The following is an 18,408-nucleotide window of genomic DNA, read 5'->3' on the forward strand; positions in this document are numbered from 1 at the left end:
TGCCTGGAAGTAGGAAGGCCTTGCAGAGGAATATGGGTAGTCTACATTTTTGGGCTGAGGCCAATGGTATGATGCTCAAAAGGAGCAAGTGCCAGGCCATCGAAGTGCACTTTGGCCACAACAACCCCAGGTAATCCTACAGGCTTGGAGCAGAGTGGCTGGAAGACTGAGTGGACCTGGGGGTGTTGGTTGACACTCAGCTAACCATGAGCTAGCAGTGTGCCCAGGTGGCCAAGAAGGCCAATGGCATCCTGGCTTGTATAAGAAATAATATAGCTGTCAGGAGCAGAGAAGTGCTCATTCCTCTGTACTCAGCGCTGGTGATGCTGCATCTTGAGTACTGTTTTCAGTTTTGGGCCCCTCAAAAAAAAACCCTACATTTTTTTTTTATTTTGGTTATATTTATTTTAGTTATATTTCTTTTAGTCATGTTATAGCCTAGCACAAATATCTGGCTGAGTAGAGGACACTAAGACAGCTGAATTGGCAGTTTAAGTACTGGAACTGGTAAGCTATTTCTCAAGAGGAGACAAGGGCCACTTTCTGACTCTTCTCAATGAGAATGAGTTACAGAAAATATTTACTGACCCATCTCAGGGAAAATACATGTGTAACTATGGCAAGCTTTCACTACAGGTTTTGGAAAGTAGAGCTTGGAAGGGGAATCGGTTCTGCCTCTGATTCTGAAGCTCCATCAGGCAGTATGTTGCCACAAATCCTTCAAGAATGTTTGAATATAAGGCCCTGAAGATTATTTCCTTTTCTTGGAGTCTTTGTGGCAGTACTGATATAGAAATTCGGAAAGCAGTAGCTCAGTGACTTTGTTTAGAATAGACAGGTTCAATTTTGTGTTGCAGTACGAATAATGTTGTACTTTGTCAGGTTTATTTGATACTGGTTGAAATTAGGACCATAGTTTAGGATCTTTTTCATGAGGTTCTTTTATATGATAGTGCATGGAAGTGAATTACTAACTTGACTGTTGAGTGTGTTGTCAGAGATGATTTCATTGTAGTTTCATAAAATCATTCTTTTTCAGAAATCCCAGGAGAGGTACCATAGCAAAAACAAACCTCAAGTTGGCACAGGAAGTAAGTATTTAGTAGATTAGAGAGTGTGTGTGAATATGGTGTGAATAAGTTAAGTCTCTTTTATGAAGTAAGGGGAATGACAACACAAACATTCCTTCATTGTGGTTGTATTTCGTTTTCAATATCATCAGGAAAAATAACTGTGCTTCTCACATCTGATACAGATAAGCAGGATTTCACGAAAAAATTCAGTTATCTTCTCGCCTACTTAAAGGAGGGTGAATTTTACTAAATTTTGTTTTCTGTGAGAGTGGAAATCAAATGTAGACGTTTTTTTCTGTCTTGTGCTTTTGAGTATGATATTCACCGTATGTATATGTACTGAGATGTTCCTGGGTTCAGATTGTGATGTGAGAGTATTTATAGTTGAGGATTGTTTTCTTCCATATCCACATCAGAGCTATTCCACTTTCTTGAGGATCTTGTGTTTATATTCTGTGGTAAAGCATTATGGATTTTACTGTTGGGGAGGGAGAGTTGTGCTATCAGGCATAGGTGTATATGAAAATTGATTAACATTTTACAGTGTAAAGCTATTGATGACATACTGTACATTGTCAAAATGTTGCTTTATGCTTTGCTTCGCAGATTTGTCATTTGGAGACATTTCACAGCCTGGGATTTTGTCAGTGCATCCTTCTTCCTCTGTACCTATAGGACTATCTGCTGGGAGGAGGGAAGCCTTGCAGCAGTCCCATTCCTTGTCCAAAAGTGTCCCTGGTGCCAGTTTTGAAAGGTAGAGGACAGCTACCAAATGCTAAATACATTATTGAGTATTTCTAGGAAAATGCAATAATTAAATAAATGTCTTTTTTCTCCTTTCCTTTGTGCCATAGAAGATCTATGCCATTTCCTGAGCAGGACTCCGAGGCTAGCACATGGAGGACCAAGTCAAGATCTGAAGAGATGTTACAGGCATTAGGGACATATTCTTCAATGGATTCTTTTGTGATGGAAGGTGAGAAGTATTGCACAAGTGTTGCCTTTTTTAACCTGTATTGCAAAGTACAAAATTTGTAAGTTGATGTAGGAAACTACTTCATCTAGTAGAAGTAGAACATCTTTTTTACTGGTTACAACTGGGCCTTCATTAAAGTGATACAATCAGATACAACAGTCTTAAAATATAACTTTTTTGGTACAGTAAAAGTACAATTAAAGTAACTCTTCAATAACTTTTAGAATATTTTTGCATGGTATTGCCACTGGAAAATCATAGAGAAAAGATATTTGGCATCCTTTTAGAAGCAATATACTTTATTTCTGCACTCATCAGGTCATTTCCATTAGCAGTGCACACTGCAAACCATTAACCTACATCATTTCTCCAAGCAAAGAAGGATAAAAGGATTTAATCTAAGATTTTTTTTGTTTGTTCTCTTCCCTTGCTGTCACATTAGTATTTCAACACTTTGGTAATGCTGTTGACATCTGGCAAGCTTTTCCTCTGTAATAGCACTGTCAGCATTTGCAGAAGTTGTTTGAAGTTCATCCCTATGATGTGTCCCCCTTACTTAATCAATAGACAGTCAAAGAAATGTCCCTTAATGTGTTTCTGGCTGTTATTTATGAGACGTACATTTTACCACAGTTGAGGTGGATTCGTCTCAGTGGACTGACATCAGTTCAGATGCACAGGAATTTGAGGCTGAATCATGGAGTCTCGTTGTGGATCCAATGTTCTGTAACAAGCAAGAAAAGGATGTTGCGAAGAGGCAGGATGTCATTTTTGGTCAGTATATCAAAGCTTCATGTAAAACAATTTATTGTAAAAAATAGAGGGAACCAGGCCTATTTTATATCTGGTAGAATGAGTTTATATCCGGTAGAATGAGAGCAAAACATTTTTTGCCACAAATTACAATGTTTCCTAGAGTTGAGGAAGAGTTGGAACACGCTGACTACCTAAGACACTTCTACCCTGCCCTGGAACTCATCCCATCTCCAGTTTAAGCAGTGGCTACCCCAGTACACCCAGTGCAGGACAGTTACGAGCTAGATAAATTGAGACTTCTGACTGATATAATCTAACAGGTTTTAGGCTAATACAGAAAAAGTGATAATGACTGTATAATGTTTAAAATGATTAATATACTATTTTCTTTTATACTGCAGAGCTGATGCAAACAGAAGTGCATCACATTCACACCCTCTACATTATGTCTGAAATATTCAGGAAGGGAATGAAAGAAGAACTACAGCTGGACCACAGCACAGTGGACAGAATATTCCCCTGCTTAGATGAGCTACTGGAGATCCATAGGCAGTTCTTTTGCAGGTTGCGGGAGAGACGGCAGGAATCGTGTGAGGAGGGGAGTGAGCGTAATTTTGTAATAAGCAGAATCGGAGATATCCTTGTGCAACAGGTAGAGAGGCATCAGTTCTGTTAATTCTTTATGTACTCAAGGTTCTCAAACAACATACAGAGTTTAAAGCTTCTTTGGGTGGGAAGAGGACTAAGATTGCTTTATAAAATTCAAAGTTTGGCCCCTTTATGTTGCGGGCTGAAGTAGCAATAAGAGAAAATCCTTGCTGACAGGTAATTGTTAGGAACTGGAAACAAACTCTTACATTTATGGTACAGGTGACAAAGTGATGAACTTGAGATACTGTTCTTGGTAGGAAGCTGCTCCCATAATACCACAGATTGCTAAAAACAAAAGCAATGGATTCGCTTTGTTAGCAACTAAGCAGAAGAGTGAATAATGAAAACAAGAAAAAAACAGTCTGTTTTCTGTGCTCAGCGCATGGCATATCAAGGATTGCTGTTTGTGAGAGGAGGGGTCATGGCTCTGTTTATACTAGCTGTACTCTCTCTGGAATTGAAGAGATCAGATGAATGTGAATAAGCCTTAAAGGGAGTGTGTTTGCAAAAAGGTGAAGTGATGTTACAGTAACTAGTCTACTTTATTGGCAAGAATGTAATGCTCGTACTTGTCCAGCTTGCTCTCCTCTTCTTGCTCCTAAAATGGCTAGCCTGTTTTTATTCTGCATTGGTAGGACCTGATAGTGAAATTCAGAGAAGCTGAGAAGCAAGTAGCATATGAGTTGCTGGGGTTGTATGTATGTAAAATACTATACATTTATATACATATTATAAAATATTACACATACTACAGTCTGTAGGTATATGCTTTTTTGTTGAGCATAATTCAACTATTAATTTCTTCAGTTTTCAGAGGAAAATGCAACTAAAATGAAGAAAATATATGGAGAATTTTGCAGCCACCAGAAAGAAGCTGTTAATCTCTTCAAAGAGTTGCAACAAAATAAGAAGTTCCAGAATTTTATTAAAGTAAGTTTCCACAAGAGTATGATCACTATGTAATTTTTACTTTAAATTCAGGATTTTTAATATTATTTATTTATTTGTTTATAATTTATTTTTAATATAATAAAAAGGGCAAGTTTCCTTTTTCAAGAGAAAGCTGATAAATTTTTCTTTTCAAGTTTTTGAAAGCTTTGGCATCCAGTATGTTACATGCATGTTCCTGTTACAACATACCTCATCCCTCAGGGCAGCATCTATTACTTGGGGATAGTTCACATGACCCAAGATTTTATTTTAGTTCATTCTAACACATTGAGATCATATTTGTTATTAGTCAGTTGGTGCTTTAATATGAATTTATTATTGATAGCATGTATTTGTGTCTGTGCAGCTGAGGAACAGCAATTTGTTGGCTCGCCGCCGAGGAATCCCTGAGTGCATTCTGCTTGTCACTCAGCGAATCACCAAATACCCTGTTCTAGTTGAAAGGATATTGCAGTACACAAAAGGTGAATAAAAGCTGAGCGTTGTGTCATGTCTGAAATTGAGGTACATTTCTAGTGAAAGGAATGTGTAATGTTACAATTTATTCAAAGGATGGAATTCATTGTTCTGTGCAAACCAGAGCAATGAAATATCTACTGTTCTGGCAGATATTGCCCAAACAGTGTGTCTGCTATATGAAGTCTTTGTCATGGTTATGAATCTCCAAGGTTCCATCCAGGTAAGGCCTAGAAGTCCAGAAGAACATGTTTTAGTGAAAGATAGTTCACATCCTCTGTTCAATAATTCAGGCATGTTCTGCATGTTTTTTGAAATGAATTACAGTCAAGTGTCTTGTGAGGTTAGGCAAATGCTTCATAAATTACATTTCAGTTTTTCAAACAAAGCATTAATAGTTTTGTAGAGCATTTTATAAATGCTATTAGCTTACAGATACTGCCCCTAAAATGGGCTATGAATTAGTGTTGTAGAAAACTTCATATCCAAATATAAATGTTTTGTCTTTGAAGTCCTATTCTAAGTTTAACTCTTAACCAGAAGTGTACTATACTATATGATTTACTTAAATTTAAAAAAAAACAAGTGAATTTCAACTGCTCATAAGTAGGTCAGAAATACTGAATGTATAGTTTTGACTAGTGAATAAATCTGAGGTGTCTATTGTCTTTTATAGGCAAATCAAAGGCAAATACCTGCAATGTCTCTAGCAAACGTTGCCAGGTTCAAGGCAAAATTATAGATTTATCAATTTTAGCCTCACATTATGTTCATCAGTTCCTAGAAGTAATGAGTAATACCTTGTCTTGAATATGTCAGTCAGTATCACATTGTTTATGTTTTGCTTCATACAGAAGGATCAGAAGAACATAAAGACCTATGCAAAGCCCTTCGTTTAATTAAGGACATGATTGCAGCAGTAGATTTGAAAGTTAATGAATATGAGAAAAGACAAAAACTGATGGAAATTCTCAACCGAACTGAAAACAAAACATATACAAAACTGAAAAGTGGACACATTTTTAGGAAGCAAGACTTGATGGGGAAAGAGCGGATACTTCTTCATGAAGGTTTAGTATACTGGAAAACAGCTACTGGTCGTTTCAAAGGTATTCCATCCTAGTTCTGAAGTCCTTTGCAGATAACATATGGAGATTGTTTGGTTTAAGTGTTTTACTACACTGCACTGGAAACACAAATTTCTGAGGGAACGATATTGAGAATATTCAACTAATAACTAGAAACTAGAAGAGTAGCTCTAGAAGCTGCTGCCATATATAGAGAACACCTTGTATGTTTAAAATAACGAGCTTGCATACAAAGCTTGGGAAAATGTGCTTTTACATTTTACTCTCAGTTGCATTTCCTCCTCTAGTCCACTTTTCTACAGTTTGTAGTTTCATCCCATTACACATGTTCTTATATTGTGCATTTGTACTGTTCACAGCACTGACCATCATCACTGTTCTGCAGTGGTACTGGGACATAGATAGTGGTAAAGAAATCCTGAAGCTACATTTGGCTGGAGCCCAATTTTCACACTCAAGCCCAGAATCTAATTTTCACATGTTGGGATTTGTTTTTTTGAAACTTAGCTAATATTTGTTTTACGGCTTTACAAGCCTATATGCTCACTGTTACTCCATAAATGTTTTCATTATTGTAATGTTCAACTGCGAGTATATTTTACTATGTGGACGAAACAAAACTTGTGTAGGGTGCTCGTTAGTAGGCTAACTTTTGAAAGCTTGGAGAAGCTGCGAGGGTGTTTGAGTGAGAGTTTCTTCTTTCTGTGGGCCAGTGCTTTAGCACTGTGCTGCAGGAGGGTGGATATCAGGAAGTGTGGTCTTTCCCAGCAGGATCAAAATGATGGCTTGCCATTGCTTTGTGCAATACATAGGATAATCCAAGTATTTCTTGTTTGGCTTTACTGTAGGATTCTGTGAGTTACTTACTGATCGGGGTTTCTTCTTTTTCAAAGATAAATCAATTAAGCAGAATAGTAATATTTTTCATTAAAAATGTAATTTTTTTTCTTCTCATTTTGAGATACCCTAGCTCTGCTTCTAACTGATATGCTGCTGTTCTTACAAGAAAAAGATCAGAAGTACGTTTTTGCAGCTGTTGTAAGTATATTGTCAGACCTGTGAATATATGTTACTTTTTTATTTATGTACTACTCAACAGTTAGATCCCTTTCCACGTTATTCTCACACTGTTTAATTTCTTTAATACTTTAATATGTTCAGAACAGTAATATGCCAGTATATGGAAGGTTAATATGAAGGTTAAGATGAAAACAACAAGCAGAGGTTTAGTGACATGCCTCATCTGATTATGAAGCTAGGAAGCAGAGCAAGCTATTTCACTTATCTAAAATAAATTTTAACAAAAACAAAACACCAACAACTAAAAAAACCCAGCAATAACAATAAACCAAAACAGAATAATAATTTTGACTGCAAATGTGGTGGTAGTAAATGTGGTGGTAGTGGCACATAAAATGCATTAAAGGTCATAAACTGAACTTCCCAAACTATATAAATGCTATATAAACACAGTGAATCAGTATCACCAAGCGTCTGGTATTTGTTTTTAGCACATACCCAGTGTTTTAGTTATTCATGAGTACTATAAAGTATTTAACAAAATGGTTAAATAAGATGTCTGAATAGTCAACTCTTGCAGGCTTCTCACTTGGTGGGAACACAAATAGGCTGAGTGTACTAGGATGAGAATTCACGGAATCACAGAATGGCCAAGGTTGGAAGGGACCTCAAGGATCATGAAACTCCAACCCCGCTACCACAGGCAGGACCACCAACCTCCCCATTTAATACTAGACCAGGCTGCCCAGGGCCCCATCCAATCTGGCCTTGAACACCTCTAGGGATGGGGCATCCACAACCTCTCTGGGCAGCCTGTTCCAGCACCTCACCACTCTCATAGTAAAGAATTTCCCCCTGACATCCAACTTAAATCTTCCCTCCCTCAACTTAAAACCATTTCCCCTTGTCCTGCTGTTATCTACCCTTTCAAAGAGTTGATTCCCTTCCTATTCGTAGGCTCCCTTTAGGTACTGAAAGGCTGCAGTGAGGTCTTCTTTTCTCCAGGCTGAACAAGCCCAGCTCCCTCAGCCTGCCTTCGTAGGGGAGATGCTCCAGCTCCCTGATCATCTTTGTGGCTCTCTTCTGGACCCTCTCCAACAGCTCTCTGTCTTTCTTGTACTGGGGGCTCCAGGCCTGGATGCAGTGTTCCGGATGTGGCCTCACAAGAACAGAGTAGAGAGGGACGATCTCTCCCCTGTCCCTGCTGGCCACCCCTCTTCTGATGGATAATTCCTTCAACCAATTGAAAAACTGCCTTCTTCTAAAAGTTTAGTATTTTATGATTGGTACATATATTTTTGTGTGTATTGTGACTGTTCTTCCCAGGACCAGAAGCCTTCAGTCATCTCTCTTCAGAAGCTCATTGTAAGAGAAGTAGCCAATGAAGAAAGGGGGATGTTTTTGATTAGTGCTTCATCTGCAGGACCTGAGATGTATGAAGTTCATACAAACTCCAAAGAGGAGCGTAACAGCTGGATGAGGCATATTCAAGATGCAGTGGAAAGGTAGAGAAAAAGGCTTGTGTTTTCACTTTGGTAGTCCAAAGTGAAAAGGAGGTCATTTGGATATTTTTGGCAGTGTGCTTTCCATTCTTTGTAGATGTCGGAGACCCCAAGACGTCATCGTCAATTCTATCAGACTTACTGTGTTGCTTCTAATTTCTCAATGAACCAGTAGACCTTTCCTGCTCCTCCAAGATGTCCTTACCTGTCACTTTAAGCTTCCCTTACGTTTGCCTTTAGCACTGGATGCTTTATTGAATCTTGCAAATGCCCATGCATCCATTCTGGGTAAATCCCCAGTCTTACTTTGGTATTTGTCCATTAGGTATGGCAAAGAAGACATTGCTCTTCAGATGTGAGCCTTATGCTAAGACTTACAGGATTAAAAAGGAATCCTTCAGTCTTGTTTATGCCCAGTTTCTGCTTTATATAGAAGTGGGCAAATGGCACAGATCTAGTCTGTACCAAAATTGGTTACTATTTTGTAGTTTCTAATGAATGCAACACTGTACTGAAAATCAGTATATGTTTATATATGACTTTATCTGTCCTTCCTTCATTTCAACAGTTGTCCAGAGGAACAAGAAGAAGGAAAAATGGGTGAATTTGATGAGGACAGACGTATCGCTGAGGCTAAAGCATGCAAAATTCAGAGATGTCAAGGTGCGGTACCTTACTTGCCACTCTAAGAGCTCCCATGTCCTGAGAGGTTAGGATGGATGAATAACATGCATATATTGGTTGATGGGGTCAGAATGGCTTAATAAGCAGAGTCAGTAGAGAAAGCCATAGTTGTCTGATTGTATTATGTGAGTTGTCTGAAAGAGAATCATTTTTTCATCATAGAATCATAGAATGGCTTGGGTTGGTAGGGACCTGGAGGATCATCAAGCTCCTACTCCCCTGCTCCATGAAGGATCACCAACCTTCATATCTAGTACTCTAGACCAAGCTGCCCAAGTCCCCATCCAACCTGACCTTGAATGCCAACCTGACCTTGATGGAGTGTCCACAGCCTTTTTTAAAATAATTCATATTTTTGTTACGTTATTTTGAATACAAAAATGAAATGTATTTTTCAGAATAAACACTGAAATTATAAAATTATCCTTGAGGTCAAATAGTTTCCTGTTCATGGAAATACCTCAAATATTCAGTAACGATATGGCTTCACTTGTTTGTGGCATTTTCTTTTGGTTTAACCTGGCAAGCAGATGAACACCATACAGCCTTTTTGCTCACTTCATCCCTTCCCAGTAGGATGGAGAAGAGAATTGGAAGAAAATTGTAGAACTTGTAGATTGAGATAAATCTACTTAACGTGACTGAAAAGGAAATTAGTGATTATTTTTATGTCTATGCATATATACACATATGTATAAAGTCCAGGACAGCATTTCAGTCAGCTATGTGGCACAGGATATGTTTCCAGCCATCCAGTGCTTGCTTCCTCCACTGTAAGCACATGGCACTTGTAGAGGGTTTGTGGAAGTGTGATATAATCAAACTGGCAAGCTTCATATTTATGTTTCAGCCATATTTCTCTCTACCAGAAAAGAATTTCGATTTGACTTTTTTAATTGCAGCACATTTCACATGCATGGATAACCTGTGCTATATTGTCCATGGTGAACTCCACCCCTTGATCCTGAATCTACATATATGTTACATCTCTTCCATGATGACCTGAGATACCATGGACCCATGGAGCAAGAAATAATTCATCCTAATGTTGCCAGTCCAAATCTGCCTGAGCCCCTTCAGTTCTAGCAGCCCGATCCACTTGCTGGTTGTTTCAGTGTTCTTCAATGGTATGGCTTCTGGGTACTTGGGCATCTGTCTATGTGACATACCTTTACAATCGTGTTCTCTACCTGGGCAGCAATATCTTTCCAAAGTGCAGTGGCCCAGAAGGTGTTGCCTCTGTGCTGCCTATTGTTCTGTTTCCACTGCTTCCATAGGACATTTTCCTACCATCCATGAGTCAGTATGAAAGTAGAGCATAATCCACTTCTCGTTCAGCAATATCTAAAACCAGCTGTGTGGTCTTCACTCTTGTGAACTGGCTTGATTCACCTTCTCTTTCAATAGCTTCTGCACCTTGTTGTCTAGGGCTTTGTACAGCAGCCTTCTATCTTCATGTTTTCCCACAATACAAGACCCATCAGTAAACAAGGCATATTTCTTCTAATTCTCTGGTATTTTATCATACAACCTTTTCAACTCGTCCCCTCCTCCTCTCACAGTATTTCAAAATCTTTGTCTATGATTGCTTCCATGATTCCTGTGTGACTAAAGTTTCCTGTTGGAGTTCATTGTGTGATCAGTGCAGACTGCTTACTTCATGTAGCATCAGCTGTATGACATATGGAGTGAAACTGCCCTTTGAACATCCAGCCCAGTACAAGCAGTCAGGTGCAAGAGTACCTGTGCTTCACTATCTGCCACTTCTGAAGCAGCTCAGACCCCCTCCTATGCTGCCAGTATATTTTTTTCAGTTGGAATATTGCAAGTTTTGAGGCCTGTCTCCAGGTCCAAAATCCTAGCATCAATCTTAAGTCTCCTTTGGTGCTTTCTTCCAGAGGATCCAGATGGAGCCATTCTTCCTGGCTACAGTATAGAGCACATTTTACATCTTGTCCCGCACCAGACTGGTCCAAGGGCTGCTGCAACTATCTCCTTATTTGTTCAATGTTTTCTTGTTGCTCAGGGCTCTGTGTGAAATGGCTCTTCTTCTGGGTCACTTGATAGAGAGGGGTTGCAGTCAAACTGTAATCAGTAATATAAACTCTCATAAAACCATCAACACATAAAAAAGCTTGTGTTTCCTTTTTGTAGTTGGTAGCATCATCTGATCAAGTCTTGATGATTACTCCTTTGTTCTACAATTGACAAATCCGCTTATGGATCTCCCTGGCGATCAGGGAGTTTTGGTTGGTGTGATATTGCCACTGGCACACTATTGTGGTAGCAAACAGCATCTGCTGTTCTTCTACTCTTAGCAGCCTCACAACAGGAGTCCTCTGAGAGGCTGAGCAGTGTAAACAGCTGCTTAATGTCCTCCATCCCCTGGGCAGCAATACCAAAAGCCCATTAATACCCTTTTTGGTCCTTGAAGTATCCTCTCTTGAGATGATCTATACCAAGGATACACGGAGCTTCTGGGCCAGTTGCAGTGGGGTGCTTTTGCCACTCATTTTCAGTTAGGCCCATTTCAGCCTCCAATACAGATAGCTCTTGGCATCTCCCAGTCACTCCAAAAATACAGATGTATTCTACCCCTTTATAACTTGATGGCGTTGAAGTACAGTACACTGTGTCCACTGGTGCCTTTCACTGCAGTCGTTCTGATGTGCCAGGCCATCAAATCTGCACTGTCCAATAAACAGAGAGATTGTTTTCTCTTGCAGCTTACATACCTGTGCCTCTTGGGTTGAAGTGGATTTTCTAACTCGCTCCGTCATATTCTCTTCATAGTCACACAGCACATGGTGTGTATCTACTAAATCCCTTCTCTCAAACAGAGGAAGACTTCTCATAGCAGATACACTGGTTTGTACAAGTGGAGTAGAAAACTTTCTTTCTTTCTCCTCAAGCTGCTGAACCAATTTCTCCACAGCTGAGACAGACCCATGCAGAGAGAGCGACCTTCTTTGTATTGCTGGAATTAGTCAGCCAGTTCATCCATATTTGCTCATCTCCATCTTTCCAGGTAATTACTGCCAGTGAGTAAAATGGTGGTGAACTCTGTACATGTTTATATCATCTGGATTGTATGCACTTGACACTATCCAGATTTTGAGATAATTGAACATTTTTCAGGTCAGCATTACACATCACCTACAGCACAGCTAATTCTATCAGGTACTGGGTACCTCTTTACATGGTGGTCCACTTGACTGGCAGACATCATCCTTTTAGGAATGTCTGACAGGATTCATGTCCAGGGCACAGGAAGGGGAAGTTTTTTCTTTCTTGGCAGTTCCGCCTTCCCATCTGCCTCACTTCCATGCCCGACTCAATTGATGCTGTCAGTCCCGCTGTCCAGCATTGGAACAGCCAGGTGACAACAGCTTCACCTAGATGACAGCTGAAATCTTTCTACATATCTCCACATATCCACTGCTCACCTGTAGTGAGGTGGTTACTGACTCATTTATAAGCTCTGCCTCTTCTTCCACTTCTTGTGATGGCTGTGGTATGGAGTAGTCTTCCTCTTCTTCCTTCCTTACTGAGGAAAATGACTTTCACTGAAGGAACTGACTCTCATGTCTATTGTTTCTACTTGTGGACAGGGACAATGGATACAGATTGGTTCTCTAGTTCAGCTAAATCGGTGTGTTCTTAGCATTGTTTTTCTCCTAAAGCCAAAACAGACAATCAACACAAGGAAGAAAATCGACTGAAACCAGGACACATTTCGTCTTTTATTGTTTTTATTTTTATTTTAAAATGTAGAGTTGAATTTTGTTTCTTTGGCTTCCCTGTGCACAATTTCCACATCTTTTTACTGCTGTGAGGAGAGAAGTTTCAGCGTCCTGCCTAGGGAAAGCCACAGGGGAAGGCATCCTCTACAGAGAGCACATGTTCTTCTTTGACACTGACACACTGAATCAGCATGTCTTCTGCTGCCCTGAGCCAAATGCTTTGCCAGTGTTGCTTATTGTGAGTTCAGCAGAAGTGCGCCAGAGTACAGCCAAAGCCACGTCATTGGTATAAGGCAGTGACCTACCCAATGTCTTCTCCAGCATTCATCAGGACAGGCTATGAATGAATTCAATTCCTGGCCACTTATAAAAGACATTGAACAAGTATGTTGCCTAGCTCAAGTTAGCAATGTGTACATGGTGTAAAGATTAGAAGTAATATTTTGAATATGCTTTACCTGCAGGATAACAAATATTAATACAGTATTCAATTTTGGTTGACAGAATCACTGAGTAACCAGGACCAGCAAATCTGCAGTTGTTTGGAAGACAAATTGCGTATCTATGCAGAACTAGTAGATATGAGTGGATTTGAAGATGTTCATGTAGAACCTCACCTCCTTGTCAAACCTGATTATGGAGAAACTCCACAGGCTGCTTCGTTGCTGGTAGCAGCACTCAGAGAAGGTGAGTTTGTGCAGGAGTGTGCAGTGGTGGCTCTTCAGCTGCCATACAATGGCATACACAACAGATATTTCAAGGTAATAAGGTATATCCCTGTTACCTTGTGCAACGGTTCTTCCAAGTCTCAAGAGGTGGCTGTGCCAAAGGTTGGCAAAGAACACAAAGAAGATTGTAAGATATGTTTAGTGGGGATAGATTTAGTGAATAACATCTTATTATAAACAGTCTGGACCATGGTGTTAGATTTCATTTGAGAAATGTTTCAATAACTGGTCACCTTGCAATGCAGCCTTGTGAAGTACATCACTGGATACAGCATGATACAGCATCTGCTCCCTTATCTTCACAGTTTGTTGATTTGATGACAGATCAGAATCCTGTGGGATTATATACAAACTGAACTGCAGACAATCTTAACAGATTTTTGCAAGAAATGCTTGCCATAATTAGAAGCCAAATTTCTCTGCACGCTATCAGAGGGCAGATAGCATTGCACTGTCTATAATGCAGTCCTCTGAGGGAATGAAGGGAATAATATTTGTGGGTGTCTTGTCTATTTGGAAGTTCAACTAAATTCCTGTTAAACTCAGTTGAAATGTGTCCTAATAAACTGAGCCATATTCGTCATAGGCCATATGCTCTTTGAGAGGTATTGCAAGATTGTAGTGTTACCTAGCATGAGCGCTGTGGGCAAATAACCACATTTCAAGTAGAAACAGGAAAGGTTGGAACTCAGAGAACAATGTTATTGATAGAATAGACGTCTTTGGGTGAGGAATATAAGGCAGGGATAAAATTACAGATGTCATTTTATCTAAAGTGGCAATCTGTACTGACACACCTGATTCTACCCACTCTTAATTTTCACTTTCTTTCATTCTAGTTATTGTTGTTATCTTTTCATTTCACATTAACAAGTTAACAGCAATATATAGGGAATTACTTCCATAATACAACTCCCTGAACTAGCAGTAGACTCTTAACAGTAAAGCACAGTACAGAGGGATAAATTTAGGGAGCACTTAAGCATACTGGATACACTCAAATCCATGGGGCAAGACAGGATAAATCAAAGTTGTTCAGGGAACTACCCAATGTCATTTTGAGACTGCTTTCTATCATCTTCAAAAAGTCATAGTGATCAGGAGAGGCTCCTGAGGACTTAAAGAATGCAAACATCATCACACTGTTCCTCAAGAGAGAAAATGCAGGGAAATGCAGGGTTATACAAAGCAGTCATCCTCATCTGAACCTCTGCGAAGATGGTAAAGCAAAGACTCAAAACATTTCCAAGCACAAATGAAGGGCAAGATGTGATTGGGAAGAGCCAGCATGCATTCATCAAGGGCAAATAGTATCTGTGCAACCTGGTGGCTTTCATAATGAGAAAAGAGCATCACATTTTTTCAGCCATGACATCTATAAGTCCTTCAACACTGCCTGTGCAGTCTGTAATATCCTTGCAGCTGAACTGATGACATAAGGACTGCATAACTGCTTGGAAAATTGGCTGGATTTCTTGTCTTAGAGGATTATGATCAGCTGGCAATGTGTTATTAAGGGATTCTCTAAGGGATAGATATTGAGATCATTACAACATATTTATTAATGAAGTAACAGTTGAATTGTGTAAACTCTCAGCAAATTCATGGTTGACTGCAAACTTGGAGGAGTAATCAACTGAAGATAGACTTCAACAGGTTGGGAAAATGAACTGATTGAAGCCTCAAGAAGCCTGGCAAAGACAGATGCAAAGGTCTGCATCTGTGATGGAGTAGTGTGTGTATTGATATAGGCTGGATACTGAGTAGATCAGCTTTACAGAAGTGCACCTGGGAGTTCCAGTCTACAGTAGGTTGACTACAAGCCAGCAGTGTATGCTTGCAAGCAAAGGAAGCCAACATCCTAATGGGAGAAGTGTTTCCAGCAAGTTGAGGGACATGGTTCATCCTCTGTTGAGCCATAGCGAGAAATATTAGTAGTGTTGTGTCCAGCACTGGACTCCTGAGCACAAGGCTTATTGGAAAATGTTCAGCAAAGAGCACCAAGATGATTAGGGGTCCAGAGAACATGGTTTTTGAAAAGGGGTGGTAGAGCTCCCTTCTGAAAGAAGGTGGTTTGATGGAGTTCAACCACCTGAAAGGGCTGTAACAGAGAAGCTGAACTTTTCTTGGATGTGCATGGCAGTAGGACTAGGAAACAAGTTGGAACATGGAGAATTCCAATAAAATAAAGGGAAAAATATATACTGTGAGGGTGGTAAAAAACTGGAGCATGTTGCTCAGAAGTGTTGTGAAATGGCCATTCTTGGGCATACCACAAGCTTGTGTGTACAGGACTTTGAGTGACCCAGTTTTGTTGACCTGAAGGTTGGACTGTATAATCTCTGAATATTCCTTTCCAGACTAAACTATTCTACAATTCATTGTCATTGATATGTGCATAAAGTATCTATTTCCAGGGTCTCAGTAACTGTTCATATTTTCTTCCCTAGTTGAAAGTCTCCACCTTGCTGTCACGTCATCACAAGTGAATGAAACGGACAGATCATCAGAGGAAAGTACAGAGGAATTAAGTTCGAAGCACAGACTTAGTGCCAGTGAAATCTTGGAATCTTTCCCTAGTGGTGAGTAAAATTTGATGTTTTTACATGTTCAGATTACTAAAGTAATTGATACAGGATTTCTTTTTGGAAAGTCTTCTCAGTTTGTGGCAGAATCAGTAGAAAATTATTTAATAAAAATTGTCTTTGGGCAAACATTCTGAGTAAATTGTCATATAATTTCGTTGAAGTGAACTAACTGTATCCATTGCAGTTTTTCCATAACATATGTCTGCAATCAGCATTATTGAGTCTGATTTGTGAATCTTCATACATAGTATTTATGTTTTCTAATCTTTGTTGCTCAGCTGTGCAGCAAATGTATATTGCTGTGTAGGCCTTTTTTGTGGCAGACAATTTTTGTCACAAAGCATGAAAACCAATTTGTCAGTGGGATTGCTATTCTGGTTATTTCAGCTGTATAAAGTACAACATAATGTTGCTGCAATAAAAGGCAAATGGAGTCCTGTACACTTGTGGAGCATGTTTACTAAAATGGCTGTATTTTGAAATATTTCATAATTGAAATACTAATGATTTTTAAGATAAGATTGTCCCACTTGTGCCATCCTGGCTTTGAATATTGTCTTCCACCAGCCTAGAATCCTTCAGCATTAGGTATTTACAGCATCCCGTTAGTAGCTGTAGGAAAGTGTACCCTTTGTTTCTGCAGTCAGAATATGCTTTGATACCTTTTTCTTGCATCCTCTTGGGATCTTATATGTTAGATGCAGAAATGAAGGAAGCTGAAGAATCACCTGAAGTTGATCTCAGTGCTTGCCCTATTGAAAAGGAAATTTCTGATGCCAGTGTAGACTACAAGGTATTGTAACTGATTTCTCTTTCATGTTGCTCTTATCTCTCTGGGCACTGGGAATATGAGAGCTGTACAGATTTTTATGGAATATCTGAAGATCAGTCTAAAATCTGAAGCATAGGATAGGCACATTTCATCAAAGTCAGATAATTCAGTTTAGGAGAATTCACTGCAATTAACAATGAATTTATAAAAACATTTAAATAAAAACAAAACATAAAAACCATAATAAATCCAAGCACAGAACAATTTTCCTACCAGGCTTATAGAGCAATGAGTGTGGTGGCAGCCATAATGCTTTTCTATGGGCCACTTAAGATCCTGGTTCTCTGCTGTCATCATTCAATGCATCCATCCCTGTGGAGCTGATAGTATTCCCTCTACTCCCTCCTCCTATTCTTAGGATGATGAAAGTCTCATGCAATGACAGAGACCTCTGTTAATGCAAGGAAGACATATACATTGGAAGAACTTCATCCTGAGAATGAGTGTATAACTTGCTTCAGAATTTTGAGTTAAGATAAAACAGAGCAATTAGAGACCAGAAGAGAAACTGCCCATTTTTCAAAGTCCTATAGCTCTTAAAGAAATCTGAGGAAAAAGCAGAATCAAAAGTCAGTTCTGAGCAGAATTATAAATGGCAAATTTAAGGGAGCAGGACGGAGTGCTAGAGCAAGAGCGACATGAGTTAATGTGAAAGTAAATGGAAGTATAATTGTGTAAGGCTTAGATAAAATCACGAAAGCTGTAAAGGGAAGAAATGAAGAGAGAGGACACGAAATGAAAAGTTTGCAAGAAAAGGAGATAGATACATAGCACTAGTAGTGTCTGTCTATTTTTCCACATTTTTCTCAGAGGTGCATAGCAACATGGTGAGTATCGAAGATTACAAGCTGAAGCAAGGAAAATTCTGACCGTATGTGAGGAAAAAAATCACCATGAGGGAAGGGTAACCAAGCAGAGGCAAGTTGCCCAGAGAGGGTGTGGAGTCTCCATCTTTGGAGGTTTCCGGGATTTGACTGGAGAAGGCCTTGAAAAACCTCATCTAACTTTCAAGCTAGTTTTGAGCATCAGTGGATCTACAGGGTCTTAGGCAAGCTTTTCCATCCCAGTTTACTCTTCAGGTCTCTACTGTTTGGGAAGCTGTTTTATCACATCTAACCGTGTCAAAATTAGACTGACCAGGAGATGGCAGAGCGAGCAAACAAAACACTAAAGGTCTTTCAAAGGCAGGGGATGTCCTCCAGCCCCTGCCTTCGGATGCTGTTTGTGTTGTGAGATTGTGAGATGGCAGCACTGGGCTTAGGCAGATTGCATGGGCAAAGAGCCAGAAAGCCAGAGTGAAAGCCCCCAGCTCCGGGGTTAGGTGCATTATATAATAGGAAGACCGTTTCCCACGCAATAC

General features: G+C 39.5%; 1 protein-coding gene across 10 annotated transcripts in view; it reads left to right on the forward strand.

Annotated features, from left to right (window-relative positions):
• Window positions 1-18,408, forward strand: part of ARHGEF28 (Rho guanine nucleotide exchange factor 28) — a 138,788-nt gene that overhangs the window by 89,344 nt on the left and 31,036 nt on the right. For 9 of the 10 annotated variants that reach the window (XM_052701265.1, XM_052701258.1, XM_052701261.1 and 6 more), the window contains 14 exons: window positions 1,040-1,091; window positions 1,680-1,827; window positions 1,928-2,049; window positions 2,683-2,823; window positions 3,207-3,457; window positions 4,264-4,386; window positions 4,754-4,871; window positions 5,718-5,972; window positions 6,913-6,989; window positions 8,298-8,476; window positions 9,042-9,136; window positions 13,405-13,587; window positions 16,079-16,210; window positions 16,915-17,009. In XM_052701265.1, coding sequence (XP_052557225.1) covers window positions 1,040-1,091; window positions 1,680-1,827; window positions 1,928-2,049; window positions 2,683-2,823; window positions 3,207-3,457; window positions 4,264-4,386; window positions 4,754-4,871; window positions 5,718-5,972; window positions 6,913-6,989; window positions 8,298-8,476; window positions 9,042-9,136; window positions 13,405-13,587; window positions 16,079-16,210; window positions 16,915-17,009 — 1,971 coding nt within the window. The remainder of the gene's footprint in view (window positions 1-1,039; window positions 1,092-1,679; window positions 1,828-1,927; window positions 2,050-2,682; window positions 2,824-3,206; window positions 3,458-4,263; window positions 4,387-4,753; window positions 4,872-5,717; window positions 5,973-6,912; window positions 6,990-8,297; window positions 8,477-9,041; window positions 9,137-13,404; window positions 13,588-16,078; window positions 16,211-16,914; window positions 17,010-18,408) is intronic. The other variant, XM_052701260.1, reaches the window with a different exon arrangement.

Source organism: Tympanuchus pallidicinctus, unplaced genomic scaffold (assembly GCF_026119805.1).
Source record: "Tympanuchus pallidicinctus isolate F22 unplaced genomic scaffold, pur_lepc_1.0 scaffold4, whole genome shotgun sequence".
Classification (NCBI taxonomy): domain Eukaryota; kingdom Metazoa; phylum Chordata; class Aves; order Galliformes; family Phasianidae; genus Tympanuchus; species Tympanuchus pallidicinctus.